Source organism: Pelophylax lessonae (genome assembly GCF_965119305.1).
Source record: "Pelophylax lessonae genome assembly, chromosome: 9".
Taxonomy (NCBI): Eukaryota; Metazoa; Chordata; class Amphibia; order Anura; family Ranidae; genus Pelophylax; species Pelophylax lessonae.
This window is the reverse complement of record NC_138776.1, coordinates 80,929,970-80,954,068: the sequence shown is the minus strand read 5'-3', so window position 1 is coordinate 80,954,068 and position 24,099 is coordinate 80,929,970. Positions and strand designations below refer to the sequence as shown.

Sequence of the window (24,099 nt, the reverse complement as noted above, 5' to 3'; positions counted from 1 at the left end):
GTGAGTGTATTTCTTTCCGTTTACCTAATTAAAATTGTATAGACCATCTGCACTATTGTGGCCCCTTCTTTTCTTGCATATACTTGCTTGATCATTGATTTGGACGAGGTGGCTGGTGTTTTGCTTGCTGGACGCTGCGGATTCCTGTATCCAACAGGACCCGGTCAGGAGAGGAGTCTTTCATTGGAATTGGCTTCTAGGCTATCTAGAGTGTGTACAATGCGATTAACTCTTTTCCATCTGGTAAGCGCATATCCCTAGCATGCTTCACTGCGACTGATAGAGTAATCTCTGGTGGCGGATTTATCAACTCTGCATCTGCACTTTGGAATCTTCTATTTTGGACTATCCTATTTGATCTTATAGGCATAATCTGTGTTATCTGCCTGGACTATTTGCATGACTTTAAGAATATCAGAATCATTGTTCATTTATATTTTCCAGTGTATCATTTTTTAGCGCAGCTTTCCATTTTACTTGTATTTGTGTATTGTGGGACATTGTTGCTTTAAGACAAATCTGCTGTGAGATCTGTGACACTGCAAGGCCCCTTTCTCCCTTCCGGCAGCGTGTGATCTGCCGGGCAGGTGGGAAGTACCCAGAGATGCTGGGGACCTTCCCTTGCTTATGTGGGTTGCAGTCCATGCTGAACAGCGGGCAGATGAGCAGAACAGCAGATCATACCCGGTGAGGATGGTGAGGCCTGTTCTGAGTGGAACCTGTCCTGTTGACCGCTGTATGGTCTTGGCCACCGTGCTGCAGCTCAGTTTCAGGCTCTTGGCAATCTTCTTATGGCCTAGGCCATATTTATGTAGAGCAACAATTCTTTTTTTCAGATCCTCAGAGAGTTCTTTACCATGAGGTGCCATGTTGAACTTCCAGTGACCAGTATGAGAGATTGAGAGCGATAACACCAAATTTAACGTACCTGCTCCCCATTCACACTTGAGACCTTGTAACACTAACGAGTCACATGACACCAGAGAGAGAAAATGGCTAATGGGACCCAATTTTCACATTTTCACTTATGGGTGTACTCACTTTTGTTGCCAGCGGTTTAGACATTAATTTCATTAATGGGGTTTACATTCACTTTTTTTTATAAGAAACATGTTATACTTACCTGCTCTGTGCAAGGGCTTTGCACAGAGCAGCCCCGATCCTCCTCTTCTGGGGTGCCCCAGTGCCACTTCTGGCTCCTTCTCTTTATTGGGTGCCTCCACGGAGAGCCACTTTCCCTGGGGGCACCTGTACGGGCGCGCTCCGGAGTCCTGCTACTGCATTTATTGACACAGACAGCAGGACTCGGCCCCACCCCCCGCTCTCGTGTTACTGGATTTGATTGACAGCAGTGGAAGCCAATGACTCCTGCTGCTATCAATCTATCCAATGAGGACTTGAGAAAGGGGCTGGAGCTGCTGGGCTTGTGCTTGTCACTGGAATGATTGGGTTCAGGTAAGAATAACAGGGGGGTCTGGGGGGCAGCTGCAAACAATAAGGTTTTGCACCTTAATGCATAAAATGCATTAAGGTGAAAAACCTTGAGACTTTACAACTCCTTTAAGTTGAATTTTTATGTAAATTGGAACAGGAACATATTTTAAGTGTAACTCCAGGCCATAAGATTATTTTTACGTTTTTGGGATAGCATAGGGAAGGTTTAACACCCCTGTATCTTTTGTTTTGCTGTTTATGCCCCTGTTCAGAAGATTTCACCTCACTTTCCGTCCCTGTGACAATACGATTTTGAACATTTTGGGTTGTCATGGAAACAAGGATTGGTGATAACGATTCAGTGGAGACATCTTTTTCCCATGATAACTCCTACAGGTGTGAATTTCCCTTCCTAGGGGTAGATTTCCTCTCACTTCCTGTTGTCTCCCTCTGTTTTTTAAATCAGTAGGAAACCGCAGTTAAAAGAAAAAAAAAAAATTCCCCTGCAATGCAATGTCATAATGTGCTAGTATACATCGCATACTAGCACATTATGCAAGACTTAACCTAAAAGCGGCACACTGTCACCACTTAGAGGGCTTCCATCTTCACCCAGTCTTCCTTCTGGGTTCACGGCCTCAAGCCACATGAGTGGCCAGGCATACGATGAAGTAATTCCCATGCATGCATGGAGGAGCTGCCATTTATGGCATGGGCTCTGAAGGTCCGGCATGGTTTGCCGGACCTTCAAAGCCCATGTGCCGTTGATGTCAATAGCTGCACACACTCTGAATATCTCCTAAATGGTGCAAGTTTAGGAGATATTCACAGTACCTACAGGTAAGCCTTATTATAGGCTTACCTGCAGGTATAAGTGGTAAAAAAATTGTTTACTACCAGTTTAAAGTGATTGTAAAGGCAGAAGGTTTTTTATCTTAATGCATTCTATTGCATATATTAGGATAAAAAGCCTTCTGTGTGCAATAGCCCCCCTAATACTTACCGTAGCCCCATCTAGATTCAGCGATGTTGCAGGAGTACATCAGCTGCCCAGGACTCCCCTCCTCATTGGCTAAGACAGCAGAGCAGCCCCATTGGCTCCCGCTGCTGTCAATCAAAGTCAATAAGCCAATGAGGAGAGAAGAGGGCGACTCAGTGTCTCAATAGACAAAGGGAGCTGTGGCTAGGCTCGGGTGTCCTCATAACACTCTGCTTGCTGTGGGGGCACTCAACAGGAGGGAGTGGCACAGAAGAGGGACCCAAGAGGAGGAGAATCTGGGCCACTCTGTTCAAAACCACTGCACAGTGCAGGTAAATATAACATGTTTGTTATTTTTATTGAAAAAAAAATTAGACTTTAGTATCACTAAGTCTGAGTCGTATGTACAGTAAGTTGGATGCAGGTGATTTAATCTTGTAATATCTACATAAAACTGAAATACATATGTACATGACCACTCTACATTCCCTGTATGCAGATGAAGGCACCAGGTGTCAGGGAAAGCTGAACTGGAAGAGAATTCATAAAAAATATACATGAAGAGAAAAGATTATAATAATCTACACTGCTCAAAAAAATTAAAGGAACACTTTGAAAACACATCAGATCTCAATAGCAAAAATCTCATTCTGGATATCTATACTGATATGGACTGGATAATATGTTAGGAACGAAAGGATGCCACATTGTTTGATGGAAATGAAAATGATCAACCTACAGAGGGCTGAAGATTTCAAAGACAGCTCAAAAGTCAAAGTGAAAAAATGATGCAGCAGGCTTGTCCACTTTGCTGAAATTTTTTTGCAGCAACTCAAAATGGTACTCAGTAGTTTGTATGGCCCCCCCCCCCCCCACGTGCTTGTATTCATGCCTGACAACATCGGGGCATGTTCCTAATGGGACGACAGATGGTGTGCTGGGGTATTTCCTCCCAGATCTGGACCAGGGTATCACTGAGCTCCTGAACAGACTGATGTGCAACCTGGCCCTGTCGGATAAACTGAAACATAATGTCCCAAAGATGTTCTATTGGATTTAGGTCAGGCGAGCGTGGGGGCCATTCGATGTTATTAATTCCTTCATTCTCCTGAAACTTGCTGCATATTCTTTCCACAGGAGGTCAGGCATTGTTGTGCACCAGGAGAAACCCAGGACCCACTGCACCAGCATAGGGACTGGCAATGGGTCCAAGGATTTTTTCCCGATACCTAATGCAGTCAGGGTGCCATTGTCTAGCCTGTGGAGATCTGTTTGTCCCTTCATGGATATGCCTCCCTAGACCATCACTGACCCACCACCGAACCGGTCATGCTGAACGATGTTACATGCAGCATAACATTCTCCACGGCTTCTCCAGACCCTTTCATTTCTGTCACATGTGCTCAGGGTGAAACTGCTCCTGGACCGGCTCCTATGATAGACAGCACACTTGTGACATTTATCATAGGAGCCTGTCCAGGAGGCGGGACTTTGTATGACAGTGGCCCTATCGGATAAGTGGGATATTCCTGTTCTGTGTAATCCGGCAGCTCACTAATCCCCATGCACTGGTGAGGCTGCATTGATGGGGCACTGGTGAGGCTGCATTGATGGGAAATGGTGAGGCTGGGCTGATGGGCACTGGTGAGGCTTGGCTGATGGGCACCGGTGAGGCTGGGCTGATGGGCACTGGTGAGGCTCCGCTGATGGGCACTGATGAGGCTCCGCTGATGGGCACTGGTGAGTAGGGATGATCGAACGGTTCGGGTCGACCATCGGTTCGACCCGAACATTGACTGTTCGAAATCCGGCCGAATTCCGAACTTTTAGCGGAAAAAGTTCAGAATTCGGCAACCAGAACCGACCAAAATACAATGGGACAGGAACTTGGCTTTAAAAGCCCGTGATTGGACCAGAACCATCAGTAAAAACCAATTGAGGGGGCAGGAGGATGCTAGGAATGTGATTGGAGTGACTAGGGGGTCCAGAGGCCAATCAGTAGTGAATACGCCCCCCCAGTATATAACATAGCCCCGCCAAATCTCTAGCACTGTAATACAGGGGCTGTGGAAGAGAGTGGAAGCAGTTCTGTTACTCTTGCTTCAAAAGTGTCATTTAGCAATTATTAGTGTGAGAAAAGGGATATCTAGTGTAGTTGGGGTACTATATACCACTATAGTTAGATTCAATAATCTAGTTTCTGTAGGGAAAGTGTTAAGTGTCAGGGTGACCGTAGTGTAGTGTAGGGTGAACTGTGTCTGACTGCTATGGCAGGGTGACCAAACTCTTCCATGTCAGGGTGACCGCCATAGAAAAAAGATTGTTTGTCTTAGAATTGCAGTGGAGCAGGCATATGGCTCCGCTCCTTTCACACATGGCCGTTTTTGTTGCAGGCGTTTATTGGGCTTTTTTGTGGACGTCTTTGGAGGCAGGCATGACATCTGAACTTCTGTATAGGGGTATATATACACACACACACACACACACATATATGTATTTATACACATACACATACAGGTGTGATAGGAGCGGAGCCCTATGCCTAGAATTAATTTCATTAGCGCAGGCATAGGGTTCTGCTACTTTCACACCTATATGTGTGTATGTGTATATATACATATATATGTGTGTGTATATATATACCCCTATACAGAAGTTCAGATGTTATGCCTGCCTCCAAAGACGCCCAAAAAATGCCCAAAAAAACGCCTGCAACAAAAACACCCAGGTGTGTTGTTGCAGGCGTTTTTTGAGCATTTTTTAGGCGTCTTTGGAGGCAGGCATAACATCTGAACTTCTGTATAAGGGTATATACACACACACACATATATGTATTTATACACATACACACATATAGCTGTGATAGGAGCTGAGCCCTATGCCTGCAAATAATTTCATTAGCGCAGGCATAGGGTTCTGCTACTTTCACACCTATATGTGTGTATGTGTATATATACATATATGTATGTGTGTATATATACCCCTACACAGAAGTTCAGATGTCATGCCTGCCTCCAAAGACGTCCACAAAAAAGCCCAATAAGCGCCTGCAACAAAAACGGCCAGGTGTGAAAATAGCGGAGCCATATCCCTGCTCTACTGCAATTCTAAGACAAACTATCTTTTTTTTTCTGGTTCTGGACATGCTACAGAGCTGAAACTTCACAGGTACACCTTTTAGACCCCCCACACACTAAATCCAAAGAAATCTCATTTTTTTTTTTCAATAATTTTTTCAATAATTGGCTTTCTATCAAAAACTCCAATTTTTAAGAACTTTTTTGTGTTATTAATAGTCCCTGGGGCATGACCCAGAACCCTAGGCACTTTTTAGGGGCATTTATTGGGTTTTAGAGCTTCAAAATGGTGTTTATTGATTACCAAAGTTCGAGTCCCATTGATTTCAATAGGGTTCTGGAATCCGGACCCAAACTTTCGGGAAGTTCGGGTGTTCTGGTCGAACCGAACTTTTCAAAAGTTTGATCATCCTTACTGGTGAGTATAATACACTCTTCAAATGCTTTAAAAAGCATGTTTTTTTTCTTTCATGAACAAGAAAATAATGACCTTATTCTCTTGGGCTGGTATAATAATGCTATGGGGCTGGTATGAAATTATTTCCAGGGCTGGTTTTTATTGACAGTCCAGCCCTGACTGTTTCCCTCTGCAGCAGCGCCAATGCTGCTAAGTAAATGTACTGCACTGCCATATGAATACAGCGCTGCTATGTGACTACATCGCCGACCTGAAGTCTCCTCCCTCCGCCTCCCTCGGCCCTCCCCCAGTGTCCCCATTCAGTGTCCTCCAGTCCTGCTTTCAGAAAGACAATAGAGATATGGGTCGGAGCTTCCGGTTGCTAATGGTCATGCTGGAAGGATGCCTGCAGGAGTTTGTTCTGCGGGATGTGTGGAGGGAGCTGAATGGCAGATTTTGCAAGATGTTGAGACTTGTGTGCAGGGGCTAGAGGAAGGGGCTCGAGATGGGGGTGGGGCAGTGACAGCAGTGTCTGCAGCAGGGTAGGAGGCCAGTGCTAGTGCTGTATAGCTAACTTTAATTGCTCCATGCATGCCACTGCCAAGTGGCCTCTGCAGTGCTGGAGCAATGAATTGAGACTCATTCACACCATATGCACCCCTCTTACGCACATACTACCCACCGCCATACATTCCAAATTCCACACCCCTCTCCTACACGTACCACCCACCGCCATACAGTTCGCACTCCTCTCCTGCACATACAACCCACCGCAATACACTCCGCACCCCTCTCCTACACATACTACCCACCGCTATATACTCCGCACCCCTTTCCTACACTTACCACCTACCGCCATACATTCTGCACCCCTCTCCTACATGTATCACCCATCACCATACATTCCGCACTCCTCTCCTAAACATACCACCCACCCCATAAACTCAGCACTCCTTTTCTACACTTACCACCCACCTCCATACACTCTGAATCTCTCTCCTACACGTACCACCTACCGCCATACACTCCGCACCCCTCTCCTAGACGTATCACCCACTGCCATACATTCCGCACTCCTCTACTAAACATATCACCAACTGCCATACATTCCACACTCCTCTCCTAAACATAGCACCCACCCCATACACTTAGCACTCCTCTCCTACACGTACCACCCACCGCCATACACTCCGGACCCCTCTCCTACATGTACCACCCACTGCCATATATTCTGCACCCATTTCCTGCACATAAGTAAAGTCTCATGTGCTACCTGAAATCCTAAAAGTAAATGAAAAAAGAAAAAGTGCTGTGCTGCTAAAAAACTAAAGATAAAAGAAAAATGAACAAACCCTCCCCAACCTATCCAACACACTAGAAAAAGTGCCTGAATACCAAATGGATAATACATTAACCCCCAATAAAGGTAAATGAGAATTATATCAAATCCACAAGTGCATATTTAAATGTAGCACCCCCCTAGGTAGGTTTTAGAAGAGAGTATAGTGCTCTCTACCTACCAGGGAGCAGGCTCTATTAATACGGTCTGCTCATGGTGCTCCGGTGCAGCTCAGCTTGTCTGAATGTTTCACACAGGTCTAATAGGGAGGCATATTGGACAGTGGGAGGAAACCTGACAAGTGGGGGCACAGGCATTGTTACAGTCCTGGCTATTGGCAGAGGAAAGTGCCTCAATGCATACTGAGTGACTGTATAAATGCTAGGGGCACATGTGCTTGGGGTCTTTAGCTGCCCCTCCTCTGTAGAAGTTGCCATGTGGCCTTGAGTAGTCGACCTGAGGGCCTGAAATTCAGAGAGAGAAGCTGATCCCAGAGGTCCTGCAGAGCTGACTGTAGGGAGACACCAGGAAGGATCTAATTCTGCATAAAGTGAGTACAGATCTGTGTCATGGGGCCCATCCTGTGAGGGCCATCCCTTCAACTAGAAGAGTCAGTGGATGGGTGTCAGTCAAGGGGATGCTAGAGAGTGTCCTGAAGATAAAGTCTTTGTATCAAGTCTGCTGCTAGAGAGAGTAAGAAAACATAATCCTTCCATACAAGTAGCAGTATGGTAGAAGCAGTGTGACTGCTTCCACAAATAATCTGGTGAGGTCAAGTGAGAGTTATCCTCATCTACTGTGAAAAGTTCTGTTGGAGTATCCCACTAATCCTTTCTCCCATCAAGTTCCAACAATAGATACAAAACCAAATACCCAGGACTGTTTATTGAGTAACGAGCAAACAGGAGTAGGGATGGATGAGTGAAAAATCCCCTGACTGTCTGCAGGTAATCAGAGGGAAGTCATCACATAGCAAGCCCTACGGGAACAGTGCTACATACATACATACATACAACACCCGGGTTTTCATTGTTTACACCTTTATTTGGGATTTATTTATATTGTGATTGTTCTTATATTTATTGTTACATCAATATATTTGATTATCATTTATCTAACTGCCTGCTGACTAGAAGGGCTGGCGGGTGTTTATATATTTTCTTTTTAATGTAATTTATTTAAATATGTACTTGTGGATTTAAACGAATCCTCATTTACCCTCATGGGGTTCATTTATTATCCATTTGGTATTCAGGCACTTTTTCTAGTGTGTTGGATAGGTTGGGGAGGGTTTGTTGGTTTTTTATCTGTAGTTGTTTAGCAGCGCAGCACTTTTTCTTCCTCTCCTGTACATACTTCCCACCACCATATATTCCATACCCCTCTCCCTGCACATACTACCCACCGCCATACACTCCATACCCCTCTCCCTGCACATACTACCCACCACCATACACTCCATACCCCTCTCCCAGCACATACTACCCACCACCATACACTCCATACCCCTCTCCCTGCACATACTACCCACCGCCATACACTCCATACCCCTCTCCCAGCACATACTACCCACCATCATACACTCCATACTCCTCTCCCTACACATACTACCCACCACCATACACTCCATACTCCTCTCCCTGTACATATTAGCCACCGCCATACACTCCATACCCCTCTACCTACACAAACTACCCACCACCATACACTCTATACCCCTCTCCTGCACATACTACCCACCACCATACACTCCATACTCCTCTCCCTACACATACTACCCACCACCATACACTCCATACTCCTCTCCCTGCACATACTACCCACCACCATACACTCCATACTCCTCTCCCTGTACATATTAACCACCACCAATACACTCCATACCCCTCTACCGTCACAAACTACCCACCACCATACACTCCATACCCCTCTCCTGCACATACTACCCACCGCCATACACTCCATACACCTCTACCTTCACAAACTACCCACCGCCATACACTCCATACTCCTCTCCCTGTACATACTACCCACCGCCATACACTCCATACACCTCTACCTTCACAAACTACCCACCGCCATACACTCCATACCCCTCTCCCAGCACATACTACCCACCACCATACACTCCATACTCCTCTCCCTGTACATACTACCCACCCCTATACACTCCATACCCCTCTCCCTGCACATACTACCCACCGCCATACACTCCCTACCCCTCTCCCTGCACATACTACCCACCGCCATACACTCCATACCCCTCTCCCTGCACATACTACCCGACGCCATACACTCCATACCCCTCTACCTTCACAAACTACCCACCGCCATACACTCCATACCCCTCTCCCAGCACATACTACCCACCACCATACACTCCATACCCCTCTCCTAGCACATACTACACACCGCCATACACTCCATACCCCTCTCCCAGCACATACTACCCATCGCCATACACTCCATGCCCCTCTCCCTGCAAATACTACCCACAGCCATACACTCCATACCCCTCTCCCTGCACATACTACCCACCTCCATACATGCCACACCACTCTCCTGCACATAGTCTCAGCCAGCATACGCTCCACACCCCTCTCCTGTACATACTTCCCATGACCATACCCTCCACACCCCTCAAACTTTATAAAGTTTTTTTCTCTTCTTAACATTTGGTACTGATATGCCAAAAAATTCTAAGAAGTATGATGAACGAAATGTGAGAAATAACGTATCTATCATACAATCATTCCATAAACACATACCACATACACTGCATATATCATTTGAGGAAAATATGCTTATAAAATAGTTTACTATTTGCCAATAAAAAAAAAATGTCCCCGGATTTCATTTTAAACATTTTGGTCACCTTAACATTGGGCGCTCAGGCCACCTTTATGAAGTCTGTTTCTGATTGTTTGGTCAGAGACATTCACACCAGTGGCCTGCTGGAGGTCATTTTGTAGGGCTCTGGCAGTGCTTATCCTGTACTTTTCTTGCACAAAGGAGCAGATACCGGTCCCGCTAAAGGGTTAAAGACCTTCTACAGCCCTGTCCAGCTCTCCTAGAGTAAAGCCCCGTACACATGATCAGATTATCGAACGATCTGTCGTCCGTTTTTTGTGTGCTAGTCTCATGTGGAAAGTGAAGAGGTTATTTTCATACGAATTTTCCCGTATGACAGAATTCTACTTCAGAAGTGATGTCATGTGTTGGATTGCTTTGTATGTGTTCATTCGTCTCTGAACATGCCTAGTCTTGCTCTTAAGATTTTTTTCCGTCGAAATCTGTACTAATGGGACGAAAATCGGACGTTGTATTACGGGCGACAAAAATTTTATATCCTGCACATCAGGATTTTGTCAGCCGAAAAGTCGGAGTTGGTTGTCGAAAACACCATACTAACAATCCGAAAATCGGCAGATCGGTCGTCGGACGAATTTTCCCTACAGATTTTCTTATCGTGTGTACGGGCCTTAACTGTCCTACTCCTGGACTCTGCTCCATGCTCTTGAGACTGTGGTGGGAGACACAGCAAACCTTCTGGCAATGGCACGTATTGATGTGCCACCCTGGAGGAGTTGGACTGCCTTTGCAACCTCTATAGGGTCCAGGTTACCTCATGCTACCAGTAGTGGCAGTGAGCCTAGCCAAATGCAAAACTAGTGAAAAACAGAAAAGATGGGTAGGGAAAAAATGTCAATGGCCTCCACCTGTAAAATCATTCCTGTTTTTGAGGTTGTCTCACTGTTGCCCATCTAGTGCACCTGTTGTTAACTTTATTAACACCAAAGTAGCTGAAACTGATTAACAAATCCCTCTGCTACTTAACTGACCAGATCAATATCCCAGGAGTTTAATTGACTTGATGCTATACTCTGATTAAAAAAAGTGTTCCTTTATTTTTTTTTGAGCAGTGTACATTGTCATAGTTTATCTTTATTCATACCATTGAAGTAGAATCAAAGGCGAATGTTTTATTTAGTTTTGGATAAAGTGGAAAGGAATTAGAAGACCTATCATGTTTTTTTTTTGTTGTTGTCTGTGCTCCTGTTAGAAAGATTCACCCTTTCTATTTGTCCTTTTTATCATTATCACTGAGAGCGAAACTGAAAGAAAATCCAGAATGTTGGGTTATCATCAGAAAAAGAATATAGAGGATATCTTCCAATGGAGATATTCGTTTTGGTGACCCTGCATTTGATACAGTTCCCCACAAGCGCTTAATTTATAAAATAAGTCTGCAGGTATCGACAGCAGGGTTTGCTCTTGGATACGGAACTGGCTAAAAGGCCATGTCCAAAGGGTGGTAATAAACAGCGCTTACTCAGACTGGTCTGAGGTAGTAAGCGGGATGCCCCAGGGCTCAGTCCTGGGACCAACCTTGTTCAATTTATTCATAAACAGCATTGAGGACGGGATCAGTAGTTCGATATCAGTTTTTGCAGATGACACAAAATTGGGCAGGGCAATAACTGCACAGCATGAAGCAGATATCCTACAGAATGACCTGGACAAAATAACGGAGTGGGCAACGACATGGCAAATGAGGTTTAATGTGGAGAAGTGTACGGTTTTGCACTTGGGGACTAAAAACATAAAAACACAATACACGTTAGGAGGGGAACCCTTGGGGGAATCAAAAATGGAGAAAGATCTGGGAGTCTTGGTTGATGATAGATTAGGCAACAGCATGCAATGTCAAGCGGCAGCTGCCAAAGCCAGCAGAATATTAGCATGCATAAAGAAAGGGATGTATTCCAGAGATAAGACTATAATCCTTCCACTTTATAAAACTCTGGTCCGACCGCATCTGGAGTATTCTGTCCAGTTCTGGTCGCCAGTCCTCAGGAGAGATGTGTGGGAGCTGGAGAGAATCCAGAGAAGGGCAACTAAACTGATTAGGGGGTTGGAGGACCTTAACTATGAAGAGCGGCTGCAATCGCTCGATTTATTCTCCCCTGGCGAAGAGACGTCTGAGGGGGGACATGATAGCAATTTATAAATATCTTAATGGGGATCTCAGCTTAGAAAAAAAACTGTTCATTCGAAGGAATTGCATGGGAACTCGAGGACATACAATGCGATTAGAGGAGAAGCGTTTTAACCTCAGGCAACGAGGAGGGTTCTTTACTGTTAGGGCTACAAGATTGTGGAATTCTCTACCACAAGAGGTGGTTTCTGCGGGTAGTATGGTGGCTTTCCAAAGACTCTTAGACTTACATCTCAAGGATCAGGACATTAAGGGCTATGTGAGATGATTACAGTCACGCACACCTACACAGGTTGAACTGGATGGACTGTTGTCTTTATTCAACCTCACCTACTATGTAACTATGTAACTATGCTGACAACCAGGGATTCTCTCAGTTTGGAGGAATTTCCTCCCACTTCCTGTTTTGTCAATTGTACAGGAAGTAAGGAAAATATCCCTATTAGGGCTTAGTTGGCCAAAAAAAAAAGACTTATAACCCTCCCTCATTCTATACAAAAGAAAATAAAAGTGTTGCCTTTAATTCTACTATTCTACTATAACATAGCATAAACATACATGGAATTACCTTTGTGACCACTTTTTTTCTTTATGGTTGAGGAACGAGAGCTGACTCCTGTGTCAATACATTTCACTGGTTTCTTGATGAGAGTGTTGGTTATTATCTTTACATTGCTTGTCTGTGTAGTAAAAGTCAGTTATTATGGAAAAAAAAAAGGAAAAGGAAAAAAGTCAGTTATTATACATCTCAACTCTCACATATAACTCTGAAAACTAAATAATCAGTCATTATGTTCTAGTGGGCTATTTGATATTCTCTTATAAGAAGAACTTTAAGGTTTATTAGCAAAAGATAAAAAATGCATTCACCTATGCACACCTATGCACACACTTTAGCAAGCTTTTTTTTTCATAAGGGTACTAGACAAGGGTTATGGTACTTGCTGACACTTTTCAAAATAAGCAACCATTGTAAAATAGAAATAACCTTCTAATATGCCTGTTGGCAGGGCCGGCCCTACCAGTAAGGTGACCTAGGCAGCCGCCTAGGGCGCAACTTAGCAGGGGGCGCCAGTGGAGCCAGACCCGAGGTAAGTGACTTAACGTAAGTCACTGAAGGGATTTTAACTAGTGGCAGCCAGCCCATCCATTAGGGGCACAGGGGTGCTGCTCCCCCCTATCCATGCGTCCAGCCCCCTAATCAACATGCAAGGCGCCGGTTGCACATGGATTCCAATGACGGTTGTTTGTTTTTTTTGAAGCACGTGATTAGAGCCAGAGGCTCTAATAGGCTTCAAAAAAGGGTGGGCTTGGGGCACAGAGCACTATGCCTGTGGCCAGGTCCGTCTTCCCCCCCCCCCCCTGACCAATGGAGCACCAGCCGCCACTGGTTAAAACCCCTACAGCAACTTGGGATGGGGGCGGCAATTTTTATTTTGCCTGGGGCGGCAAAGATCCTTGCACCGGCCCTGCCTGTTGGAGGCAGTATGTAGTTTTACGTGTTCTAATATCAGATGTTTCTGGATGGTTGAAACCTGATTTCACCTGGCCTGGAATGCCAGCAGCGCAAAGTTACCCAGCAGGATATTCCTGACAAGGAGTCTTAAATGGGAATTCATATCCTCACAGGATGTTCTCGCATAGGCCTCCTGTTGTGAGGTATGAGGTAGAGGAGCCTCAGATGAGACCTCCTGGGGAGATTATACCAACATCAAAGGCCTGCTATTACTGGAAGATGACCCAGATCAAAAACAGTGATACGTGGATGGATGGCGCCCCTAGTGGGAGAATATAACATGCTTTCTGGTAAGATGAGATACTTCCTGTTGGTTAGGAAAGGTGGCATCTTATGAATTGTCATTGGACAACCAGACAGTGGAATTCTGTCTCTTGGCTGTTTGCTCCCATGGCTCTTGTGCTGCCCTTTTTGTCCTATTTATGCACTTGAGACCAGCTAAAAGATATCGAACCCCGAGGACGATTATGTATAGTATTATCTGTGATTGCTTTGTCTTATATGCTCTGTAGTATCCTTTTGGAGTTTTATGTTAGCATTTTTTTCTTTCTTTATAATAAATTAGATCCTTGCTTATTTAAGCAGTGTTTTTATTTTTACAGCTAGCATTGTCATTGTACCCTCCATTAATCTTATTAGAGTTTTGATAGACTATTATAGGAATAGACAAGAGAATACAAATTTATAATAAATAGGGGAGGTACAAAACCACCCCACATTTATTTCAATCCCCCTAGCTGTTTATTTACGCTCTTAGGGATTATCTTCTCAGAGGCTGAATATCCACTGCAGTGAAAATTACTAATGAATCTGGCCCAACAAAGTTTACTTAGTGTGAGAACCAGCTTCAATTGATAGAGCTTTAACAACTTCAATACCGGGCACTTTCACCCCCTTCCTGCCCAGGCCAATTTTCAACTTTCAGCGCTGTCGCACTTTGAATGACAATTGCACAGTCATGCAACACTGTTCCCATATGACAATTTTATCATTTTTTTCACTCAAATAGAGCTTTTTGGTGGTATTTAATTGCCACTAGATTTTATATTTTTTTGAAAAATAAATGAAAAAAGGATTTTAGCCGGGTGGTTTAGACCGTTGGCATTTATCGTCAGGCACTTAATAGTCATGTTTGGTTAGGAAAAACAGTTCTCACAACGATGAGCAATTGAGCATAAGAAAAGGCGTCCAGTCGTGACCACTGGGATGACGGAAAGTCAGTTGGAGGATGACCGGGGAAGATAAGGGAGGAAAAAAAGGGGTAAAACTTTAAGAAGGGGACTGTCTCAGCAGTCCGGGGACAGTGAAAACTGTCAGGAGAGCGAACGAGGGCCATATAAGGATAACTTCCTTAGGCCGGGAACACCAGAAAATCGTGGAGTAGAGTAATAGGGGTGCCCCATTGTAGGTGTCATTTGGACTTCGCGGAACGCTTGCGAGAGACCACCTGCCACGGTTCTTCCTGGTATTCTAGTTGTGGTGGTCTGGAGGGACCCGGTTCAGAGGGGGGGATAATGTTCCAGGAGCGTAGAGCAGATAGTCCTTCCTCCAAAGTGCGGATAGTGACCGTGGAGCCACCGTGAGTGACGATAAGGGTAGCAGGGTATCGCCATTTGTGGGGTACACTATGATTTCGCAGGGCCTTTGTGGCTCTGCAGGGTGTGCCGAGACAGGTCCGGCAGTAGCTGGAGGCCGCCATACTCCGCAGGTAGTGAGGGGATATTGCGAGAAGCGCGCATGATTTGGTCTTTGATATGAAAAAAATGGACTCTCAGCAACGTATCTCTTGGCAGTTCACCCGCTATGAAGGAAGGCTTAGGGAGTCTATGTATCCGATCAATTAGGAGGTCTGACGCCGTTGCTGTGGGTAACAGCAGGCGGAAGAGGTTGGTGACATGAGGTAGTAGCTGATCCGGAGGAACCGTCTCTGGGATGCCCCTAATCTTAATGTTGTTTCGCCTGGAGCGGTCCTCCAGATCAGCCACTTTGTCCCTCAGCCATTGAATTTCCTCCCCTTGGGCATTGACAGCATCTACCATAGTGTTGTGGGAGGAAGCCTGGGCAGTCACTGCTTGCTCAACATTATCCACCCTGTGGCCTAAGGACTTGACTTCTGTCTTGTATTGCTGCATGCATGCCATCATATCCGCATGCATGGATGTTTTCAATGTGAACAGCATGTCCTTGATAAGTGACACTGATACAGGGTGGTCACCGGATGGAAAGGAGCCAAAGGGGTCAGAGAGAGGGTGGGATACAGTGGCCCCAGTGTGCGGGGACAGTTGAGCAGTCATACTTGCGGTTGATGAATGCCTGGGAGGAGATGTCGTTCTGGGCCTGTTTTTCACCGGGCTTCTGGAGGTTGGAGAAAGCGGTGGCGATGGGGGCGAGGCGGATCCCGAGGATGTCCCACTGTCCGGGTTCGCAATCATCCTGCCGTGGTGTGCTGCGGATGGAGCCGGATTCTGTGCGGCTGATGCAGAGCTGTGATGGCGCGGTCCGCCGACGCCATCTTGCCGTGGTCCGGGGCCTTGCGGAAGGAAGAACCCAGACAGCTTGTTGAGTTGACCGGGGTTCTTTTTGCGGCGGGCCATCGTCAGTCCGTGATCGGGTGGAGGATGGTGGTGTGTCAGCTAGGTTTCAGCGGCTCTGCTGGGGCTGATGTAGCGGCGGTGTTCCCGATGGCCAGCGGAGCGGGACTCTCACACGTCCATTCACTCCGCCGGAAGCATGAAAAAAGGATTTTGACAAAAAAAATTATTTGTTTCTGTAATAAAATTTTGCAAATAAATGATCTTTTTTTTTTTTTTTTTTTATAAATTTAGGGCAAAATGTTCACTGCTACATTTCCTTGGTGAAAACAGCCCATGTTAGTGTATAATATTTAGTCTGTAGGAAAGCAATGGGGTCCACAAACTGTTATAAATATCTGAAAATTGATCAATCCTTCCTGATGTACTGATGGCCTGTCTCATTGCTTGAGGTCTGAAGATGCCAGGACAGTAGAGATGTCAAACAAATTACCCATTTATGGAAAGCAGACAGTCAACGGTATTTAGAAAGAGGCACAGCATTTTTTTTTTCTTCTAATATTTTGGAAAATGAAGAAATTAAAAAAAAAGTTATTTCCACGTTTTACTTTTTTTTTTTTACATGTCGTCACCGGTACAGTGTCATCATATAACTGGTGTGGCAGTGATTAGGGACACTGACTGGTGACACCATGTTTTTTTTAATTTTTAAAATTCTCTCTTTTTTTCTACATTTTCTTTTTTTTTTTTGCGATTTTGTTTTTTACATACTGTTACCATAATAACACTGTACTATTCTGAGGTAGTGATCAGGATCAGTAAAGTTATTAGCATGAAAACCAGAGAATTTGCAGTATCTGCAAAGGGAATCAGTATTGGAAGCTCAGTCATTCTGCCATAACAAGTTAGATAACAACCATGGAGAATTGGACCACTGGGTAGTTTTACTGTACAGAGACCTTCAACTCCATTCACATTAGGGTTGCACTGATACTGGTGCTCCGTTCCCAGTCGATGCCTCTTATGGGGAAACGCATTGGATGGGGTCGAAGTCTGTGACGCCACCACGCACCAGCCTGCAGACGAGGTTTGTGGCTGTACGTTTTTGCCTTTTAATGTTTTTGTTCAAATAAGTGCAATAATCACCTTTTAATAAATGGTAATTATACACACTGCACTACTAAAAAGGTGTGTACATCCAATTTTAAATAAAGATTACATGTATACACTAACAGCGCTACTGCATAATTGCAACATTATTGAGCATGCTTCTCAATGAATAATATCAGTGTGAGTGAAGGTCCAGCCCACTACAGCATCAGTGGCAGTGGTCCCAAAGTACTATATCCACAACATCAGTAGCAATAGTCTCAAAGTGATATATCCATTAAGTCCATAGATGTTGTCATGCACCACCACCTCACCGGCATGTCCCCCAAGAAGTGCCCACGTACCTCAATCAGGGGAAAATTGCGCCAATTGGGCTGGACCTTCACTCACACTGATATTATTCATTGAGAAGCATGCTCAATAATGTTGCAATTATGCTGTAGCGCTGTTAGTGTATACATGTAATCTTTATTTAAAATTGGATGTACACACCTTTTTACTATTTTATTGATTTATAACAGCAGCTGATGATGTATGGATTCATATCAATTATTTGTGGTTATTGATTTTATATCAATCAGGTGATTTTTATGCGGTTTCTTAGCTGGGATCCTACCACTTTAGCTCCTTAGCGCCGGATGGGTGAGACAGATAGGCTTCCCCTTGTGGTGTATGCTAGTTTTCTTGCTCTTTTCTTTTGTATACACACTGCACTATTAAGTCTCCTCCTTTCTAAACCCCAATGCTGGAGAATACCTATGGCAGGATGATTCAATGAATCTGGGATTTTTGAGCAATATTTGATTGAAGCTGACACCTTACCAGGAAGGATTGCTTTTCACAGAGCCCTAGAAGTGGAATACTCCAGCTGGTTTACTTGACTGAGGTATAGACGATATTACGGCTACCGTACCCAACAACCCATCCCCCATTTACCCAGTAAGACAAACTACACCACAACTTCCTGGGTTAGAGAGGCCATAGCAGTCATTTATTGAACCAAATACAAATTTTGTTACATAATAAATTGTTTAATTTAACTGAACAGTAATGACCCAAACTCAGTACAGTGACTAACCTTGTAAACTAACCTCGTCAACGCCTAGAGTCTTAGAAGGCAAGTTATTAAGTTATTAACCAACTGACTGTATCTCCCATCAAAACAGACTCGGAGGCCCCTTAGCCGCAACTGCATCAGCTCAAGGACTATTACTATTAAGATACCCTCGATGACTCCATTGACGCCATTACCGCCTTAAAGCGTTACCAAGGTAGGTACACCCATACCTGAGATGGGCCCCACCCTTTCATTTACACCTTTTAAAACACCGTTACAGCCTTCCAAGACCCTAAGTCCTCTGCCCACTGCTTTGGCAAGAACTCACCAGCCAACCATTCCAGGCCACACGCGCCCCCCCCCCAGGCCAAACAGAGCGTGCCCCAGGACCAACTTCCCCAATTCGGGAAAGCGTTTCAACCAAAAACCCCAGAACCACAACAACCACAGACACGACCTCAGGATGCCTCTTAGCAGACCGCAAATTATCACAAATTGGGGGGACCACATGCAACGAACAAGGAATTTGGAACCCGGCAGTAAAACCGGCGAGCAACAACCGGGCCGCTTGTCTATTAGGATACCTACTTAGGAACCGCGCCAGCTTTTGCACCTTCACTGGCGTCATCCCTTTTTCCAGCGTCGGAAATCTTGCTTGAAACACGTGGAGGACGGATGGCTCCCTCCGCAACCGGAACATTCATGGCGAAAGCGACAGGAACTCCCAAACTTGCTTGTGCCTTTATTGTACTGTCAGCAACACCCCTTCCATTTGGCGGCCGGAGGAGTCGAGGAAGACCCTCCCCCGACCCCACCCTGAAAGGGCGTCACGCCCTTCGCTTAGGACATCAGCACAAGCTGATCCGCAAGCTGATGTCCGTGTGATCCCATCACAAAGCCGGCCGCACCGCCTTGCGCTGACAAAATTGTTCATCATAACGCAACCACACGAGGCCACCATAAACCCGGTGTGTCTCCCCAATTGAATCAAGGTAGCAAAAGAGCACCGAGCACTGCTCCGGCGATTTCTCCCCTATCACACTCGCCAAGCTACTGAACCCCTACAACCAGTTGGCAAAGGTCTGCGGTATCAACCTATAACGCTGCTTTTCTTCCTCAGGAGGGGAGGTGCTTTTACTAGTGATAGACAGGGATTGGTGTTCCTGCTTTACAGGAATAGAGGATCCATGCCTTTTGTACTTGTTTACATAAGCACACTCTCACACTCATGCCCGCTACCCGGAAGTGCAGGATCACATATATATATATATATATATATATATATATATATATATATATATATATATATATATACGAAATCCTGCACAGCGTGCCTGCCCTGTGGCAGGGAAACTGCTATAGGGCGGTCGGCAAGTGGTTAAACAAAAAAAAAAAACATGACTTTCAGATCACTTTTAACATGGTGGGCACATTTGTTTTCTTTTTTTTTCAGGCCTTTTTAAAAATTATTTTCACGTGATGATTGTCAGAATAACACACTTCTTGTCCCTTAATGTCTACACTCATTCTCCACTGTATCTATGGAGACAGTCATAGTTATCACACAGGCTGGACTTCAAATAAATACATCTGCCTTTGTTTATCCCCATTACATGGTTTACATGGTAGTTGGTGTGATTAGAGAAGGGTGTTTTTACTATTTTTTAAGCTCAACAAAAAAACAAGGAAACAAAAACTGACATGGCATTTCTGGCAGGATCAACAAGTTTTTACTGTACTTTCTGAAAAGGTTTGTAGCCTGAAAAAGAAAACTACTGCAGCCACCACATCCAAGGCATGGTAGGCTGCAAAATATTAAAACATTTTTTGTTTTTGGTTGTATACAGGCTTTAAATAAAATAGTGTGTTTAAAAAAATTTACATTGTATTCTGTAAATGCATATAATTATTATTCCGAGCTGTTGGTACAGTTTAGGAAAGAGAATCGCAGTGTGTGTATCCAAAGCCATACCTCAAACATAGATGCAGAATCCAGTGTATTTCTATCCACAAGTTCCATCTGATTTTCTGGGCACTCAGGACGCGCAGAATCCCATATAAGATAGTCATACCCCCTGGATCTGGGTATTGCCCTTGATACTCTGTTTATCTGAAACAACAAAATACAAGTTACATATTCATTCATATCCACGCCCAGGGGAAAAGTAAATTGATATTAATAAAAAATAGGGCACAAGCCTTCTGTACATTTTTAATGTGATTGTAAAGGCACAAGGTTTTTTACCTTCATGCATTCTATTTCACGATCCGTAGCTGCACAGATCCAGAAATGAAAATACAAATTTAAACCCACGCTGCACAATTGTGATGATTATTCAGTGAGAAAACTGTGAAGGTGTGCAGCTGCTGCAAACACTAAGAAAAACTTAGAATAAATGAATAAAAGCAAATTTATGCAGCGCTAGCAACAAATTAGTGATAAAAATATGTAAATTATACCCATCAATATTAAATATATAATGATAATTCAATCACATTTGAAGTGCATAAATTTCTGTGATAATTAAATATAGTGCATGATTAAGCTAAACAAATTAATATATATAATTTGCAAAAGAAAATAAAAAAGTTAAAGTGCATAAATGGTGAAATATAGTCCTTATTGATCCAAAGGTGCCACAGTGCCAAGTGAATAAAGGTGCTTGTATGGTGAAGGTGCCCTCTTGGTTCCCCACTCACCGGATTAAAATTGTAAGAAAGCCCTTGAGTGGCGTCGCTATTTAGCGTGCGTTCCACATACAGGAAGTTCCCGACCGGAAATGACGTTACGTCCGCAACCGGAAGTGCGTCAACGCGTTTCGCCGTCACATACAGCGGCGCCACTCGTTTTTGTTTGCTACATGCCCAATTAACTTTTTTATCCTGTAAGTATCCAATTATTGCTTTGGGGAAATAAAACTTACCTTATGTACTTCACGATGTATGGCCCTCTCTTCTTTTAACGGTGATATCTGAGACGATTTCAACACGGAGGTCACATCGGAGGAATCCCATATCAGATCCTGGGCAAATGTGCAATAAAACCAAGGGCTTTCTTACAATTTTAATCCGGTGAGTGGGGAACCAAGAGGGCACCTTCACCATACAAGCACCTTTATACATTTGGCACTTTGGCACCTTTGGATCAATAAGGACTATATTTCACCATTTATGCACTTTAACTTTTTTATTTTCTTTTGCAAATTATATATATTAATTTGTTTAGCTTAATCATGCACTATATTTAATTATCACAGAAATGTATGCACTTCAAATGTGATTGAATTATCATTATATATTTAATATTGATGGGTATAATTTACATATTTTTATCACTAATTTGTTGCTAGCGCTGCATAAATTTGCTTTTATTCACAGATCCAGAAATGTCTCACTGCGAGTGCAGTGGCGGCTTCCTGGTGGGAACTCGAACACGCCCAAGCCCATCTCTACTCCTCACCATCTGTTTTAGGCTTGATTCACATTGGTGCAATGAAAAACTTTGCATTGATGTGCAAATTAAATGCGATGTCTGTGCAATGCAAATTTAGACATACAGATTGTATGCCTGCATTTGCATCGAATTTGGACCAAAGTCATGCAGAACCCTTTCTTTGGTCCACACCGGAGTTGGATCGCATGGGTATTCACACAGATACGATTGCTGTCTGAATTGACAGTTCACACTGTAATAAGGGTAAAACAAATGTTAATGCCTGAACACAGTTTTGCAACTTTGACATGTGTTAGCAAAACCGTACATATCATCGCAAAACACCTGGTGCATCCAGGTGGATTATACTGTGTTTTTTTCAGGACAAATTGGGCCTTCACTTGGTGGTAAATGGTAATGGATATCTCCTGATTTGTTTTTTATTATCAAAGAATCTGTATATTTCTTCATACTACCAAAACCTACCACCAAAGACCAACCCAAAGAAAATTCTCCTGTTCCCAACGATTGCAGCGATACCCCATATGTGTATGTTAGTTGTTGTTTGTACCGGTAGTACAGCCCAGAAACAATAGTGCGCATTTTGCTTTTTTTTTATTCCACCGAAAACGCACTGACACTATCTGACACTGATACTAATCGAAAAAATGTTTTTTTAATAAAATAAATCTTGCCCAAAACACTCTGACTATGATTCTTGGCCCCAAGCTTTGACCCTGATCTTGACCTTTGGCTCAAACACTAACCCTGGCTTAAAAACCTTGATCTAGCGATACTTTTTTTTTCTTGCACACATCTGTTTATTTCTTTCTTCCTGCAAGGAGAGAGAGATACATTGTATCTCTCCCTCCATTCAGATAGAGAGAAAAACAAAGGGGCACGGTGCACGGTGACCAATCACTGTGGTAGCCAATCAGAGACTATCACAATGGTCAGGTGACCCAAAATCGGTAGTTCCAGGTCCCAATCGCTAGTACGGGACTTGGGGCTCCCAGTGAGAGCCCAGTCTCTGTGCTGGCAGCGCGTTGTGAAAAGACAGATACACATATATGCAGCTCCACAAAAAAAAGCCCAGTTCAGTGAGGCCGCATATATGCGTACTGTCAGCGGAAAGAGGTTAAAGGGATTGGAAAGGAACATTTAAAAAAAAATAATAATACACATTATACTTACCTGCTCTGTGTAATGGTTTTGCACAGATCAGCCTTAATCCTCCTTTTCTGGGGTCCCCCGCCAGTGCTCCTTGCTCCTCCTGTTTTCCAAGCTGCTTGCTATAGGGGCATTCATACAGAATTGATCCTTAGCCGGGATGTGTGCATCTATCTATAGACACTTTCTTTTTTTTTTAAACTTCTCTTTATTGAAAGGTTTAAAAAATATAGTACAAAATACAGCCTTGGGGCATACCCTGGCTAACAGGTATACAACACATAAAATTATAAAACAAATAAATATTACGCTTGTGATAAAGAACAAAAATTAAAGATAAAAAAATATATGAAATGAAGCGGCACTACTAAAGTGAGATATTATCACCATAATAAAACATACAATTTAACCCTGCACTCTGTACACAGCGCACCCCTCAACCCTGCACTCAGTATGTAGCACACCCCTGAACACTGCACTCAGTACGTAGCTCACGCCTCAACCCTGCACTCAGTACGTAGCGCACTTGTCAGCCTTGCACTCAGAAGGTAGCCCACTCTTCAACCCTTCACTCTGTAAACAGTGCACCCCTGAACCCTGCACTCAGTAAGTAGTGCACCTCTCAACTCTGCACTCAGTACATAGCGCACTCTTCAACCCTGCACTCTGTATGTAGTGCATCCCTCAACCCTGCACTCTGTACATAGCGCACTCTTCAACCCTGCACTCTGCAAGTAGCACACCCCTCACCCCTACACTCTGTAGGTAGTGCACTCTTCAACATGCACTGTGTACACAGGACATCCCTGCACTCCTCATCCCTGCACTCTATATATATATATATATATATATAGCGCACTCTTAAATCCTGCACTCTATACATAGCGCACCCCACAACTCTACATTCTGTATGTTGCACACTCTTCAACCCTGCCTTCAGTACATAGCCAACCCTTCAACCCTGCACTCTTTGAGTAGAGCACCCCTTAACCCTGCACTCTGTATGTAGCACATCCCTCAACCCAGCACTCTACATTGCCCACCCCTCAAACTTGCA

The 24,099-nt window shown here is 44.1% G+C and overlaps 1 protein-coding gene across 1 annotated transcript in view; it reads right to left on the bottom strand.

Annotated features, from left to right (window-relative positions):
* LOC309564232 (alpha-1-inhibitor 3-like) overlaps positions 1-24,099 on the bottom strand; it is a gene marked incomplete at its 5' end in the record, with an annotated part of 147,231 nt that overhangs the window by 108,646 nt on the left and 14,486 nt on the right. Inside the window, 2 exons of the mRNA XM_082268859.1 lie at positions 12,794-12,905; positions 20,412-20,549. Of these exons, the coding sequence (XP_082124985.1) occupies positions 12,794-12,905; positions 20,412-20,549 (250 nt within the window). The remainder of the gene's footprint in view (positions 1-12,793; positions 12,906-20,411; positions 20,550-24,099) is intronic.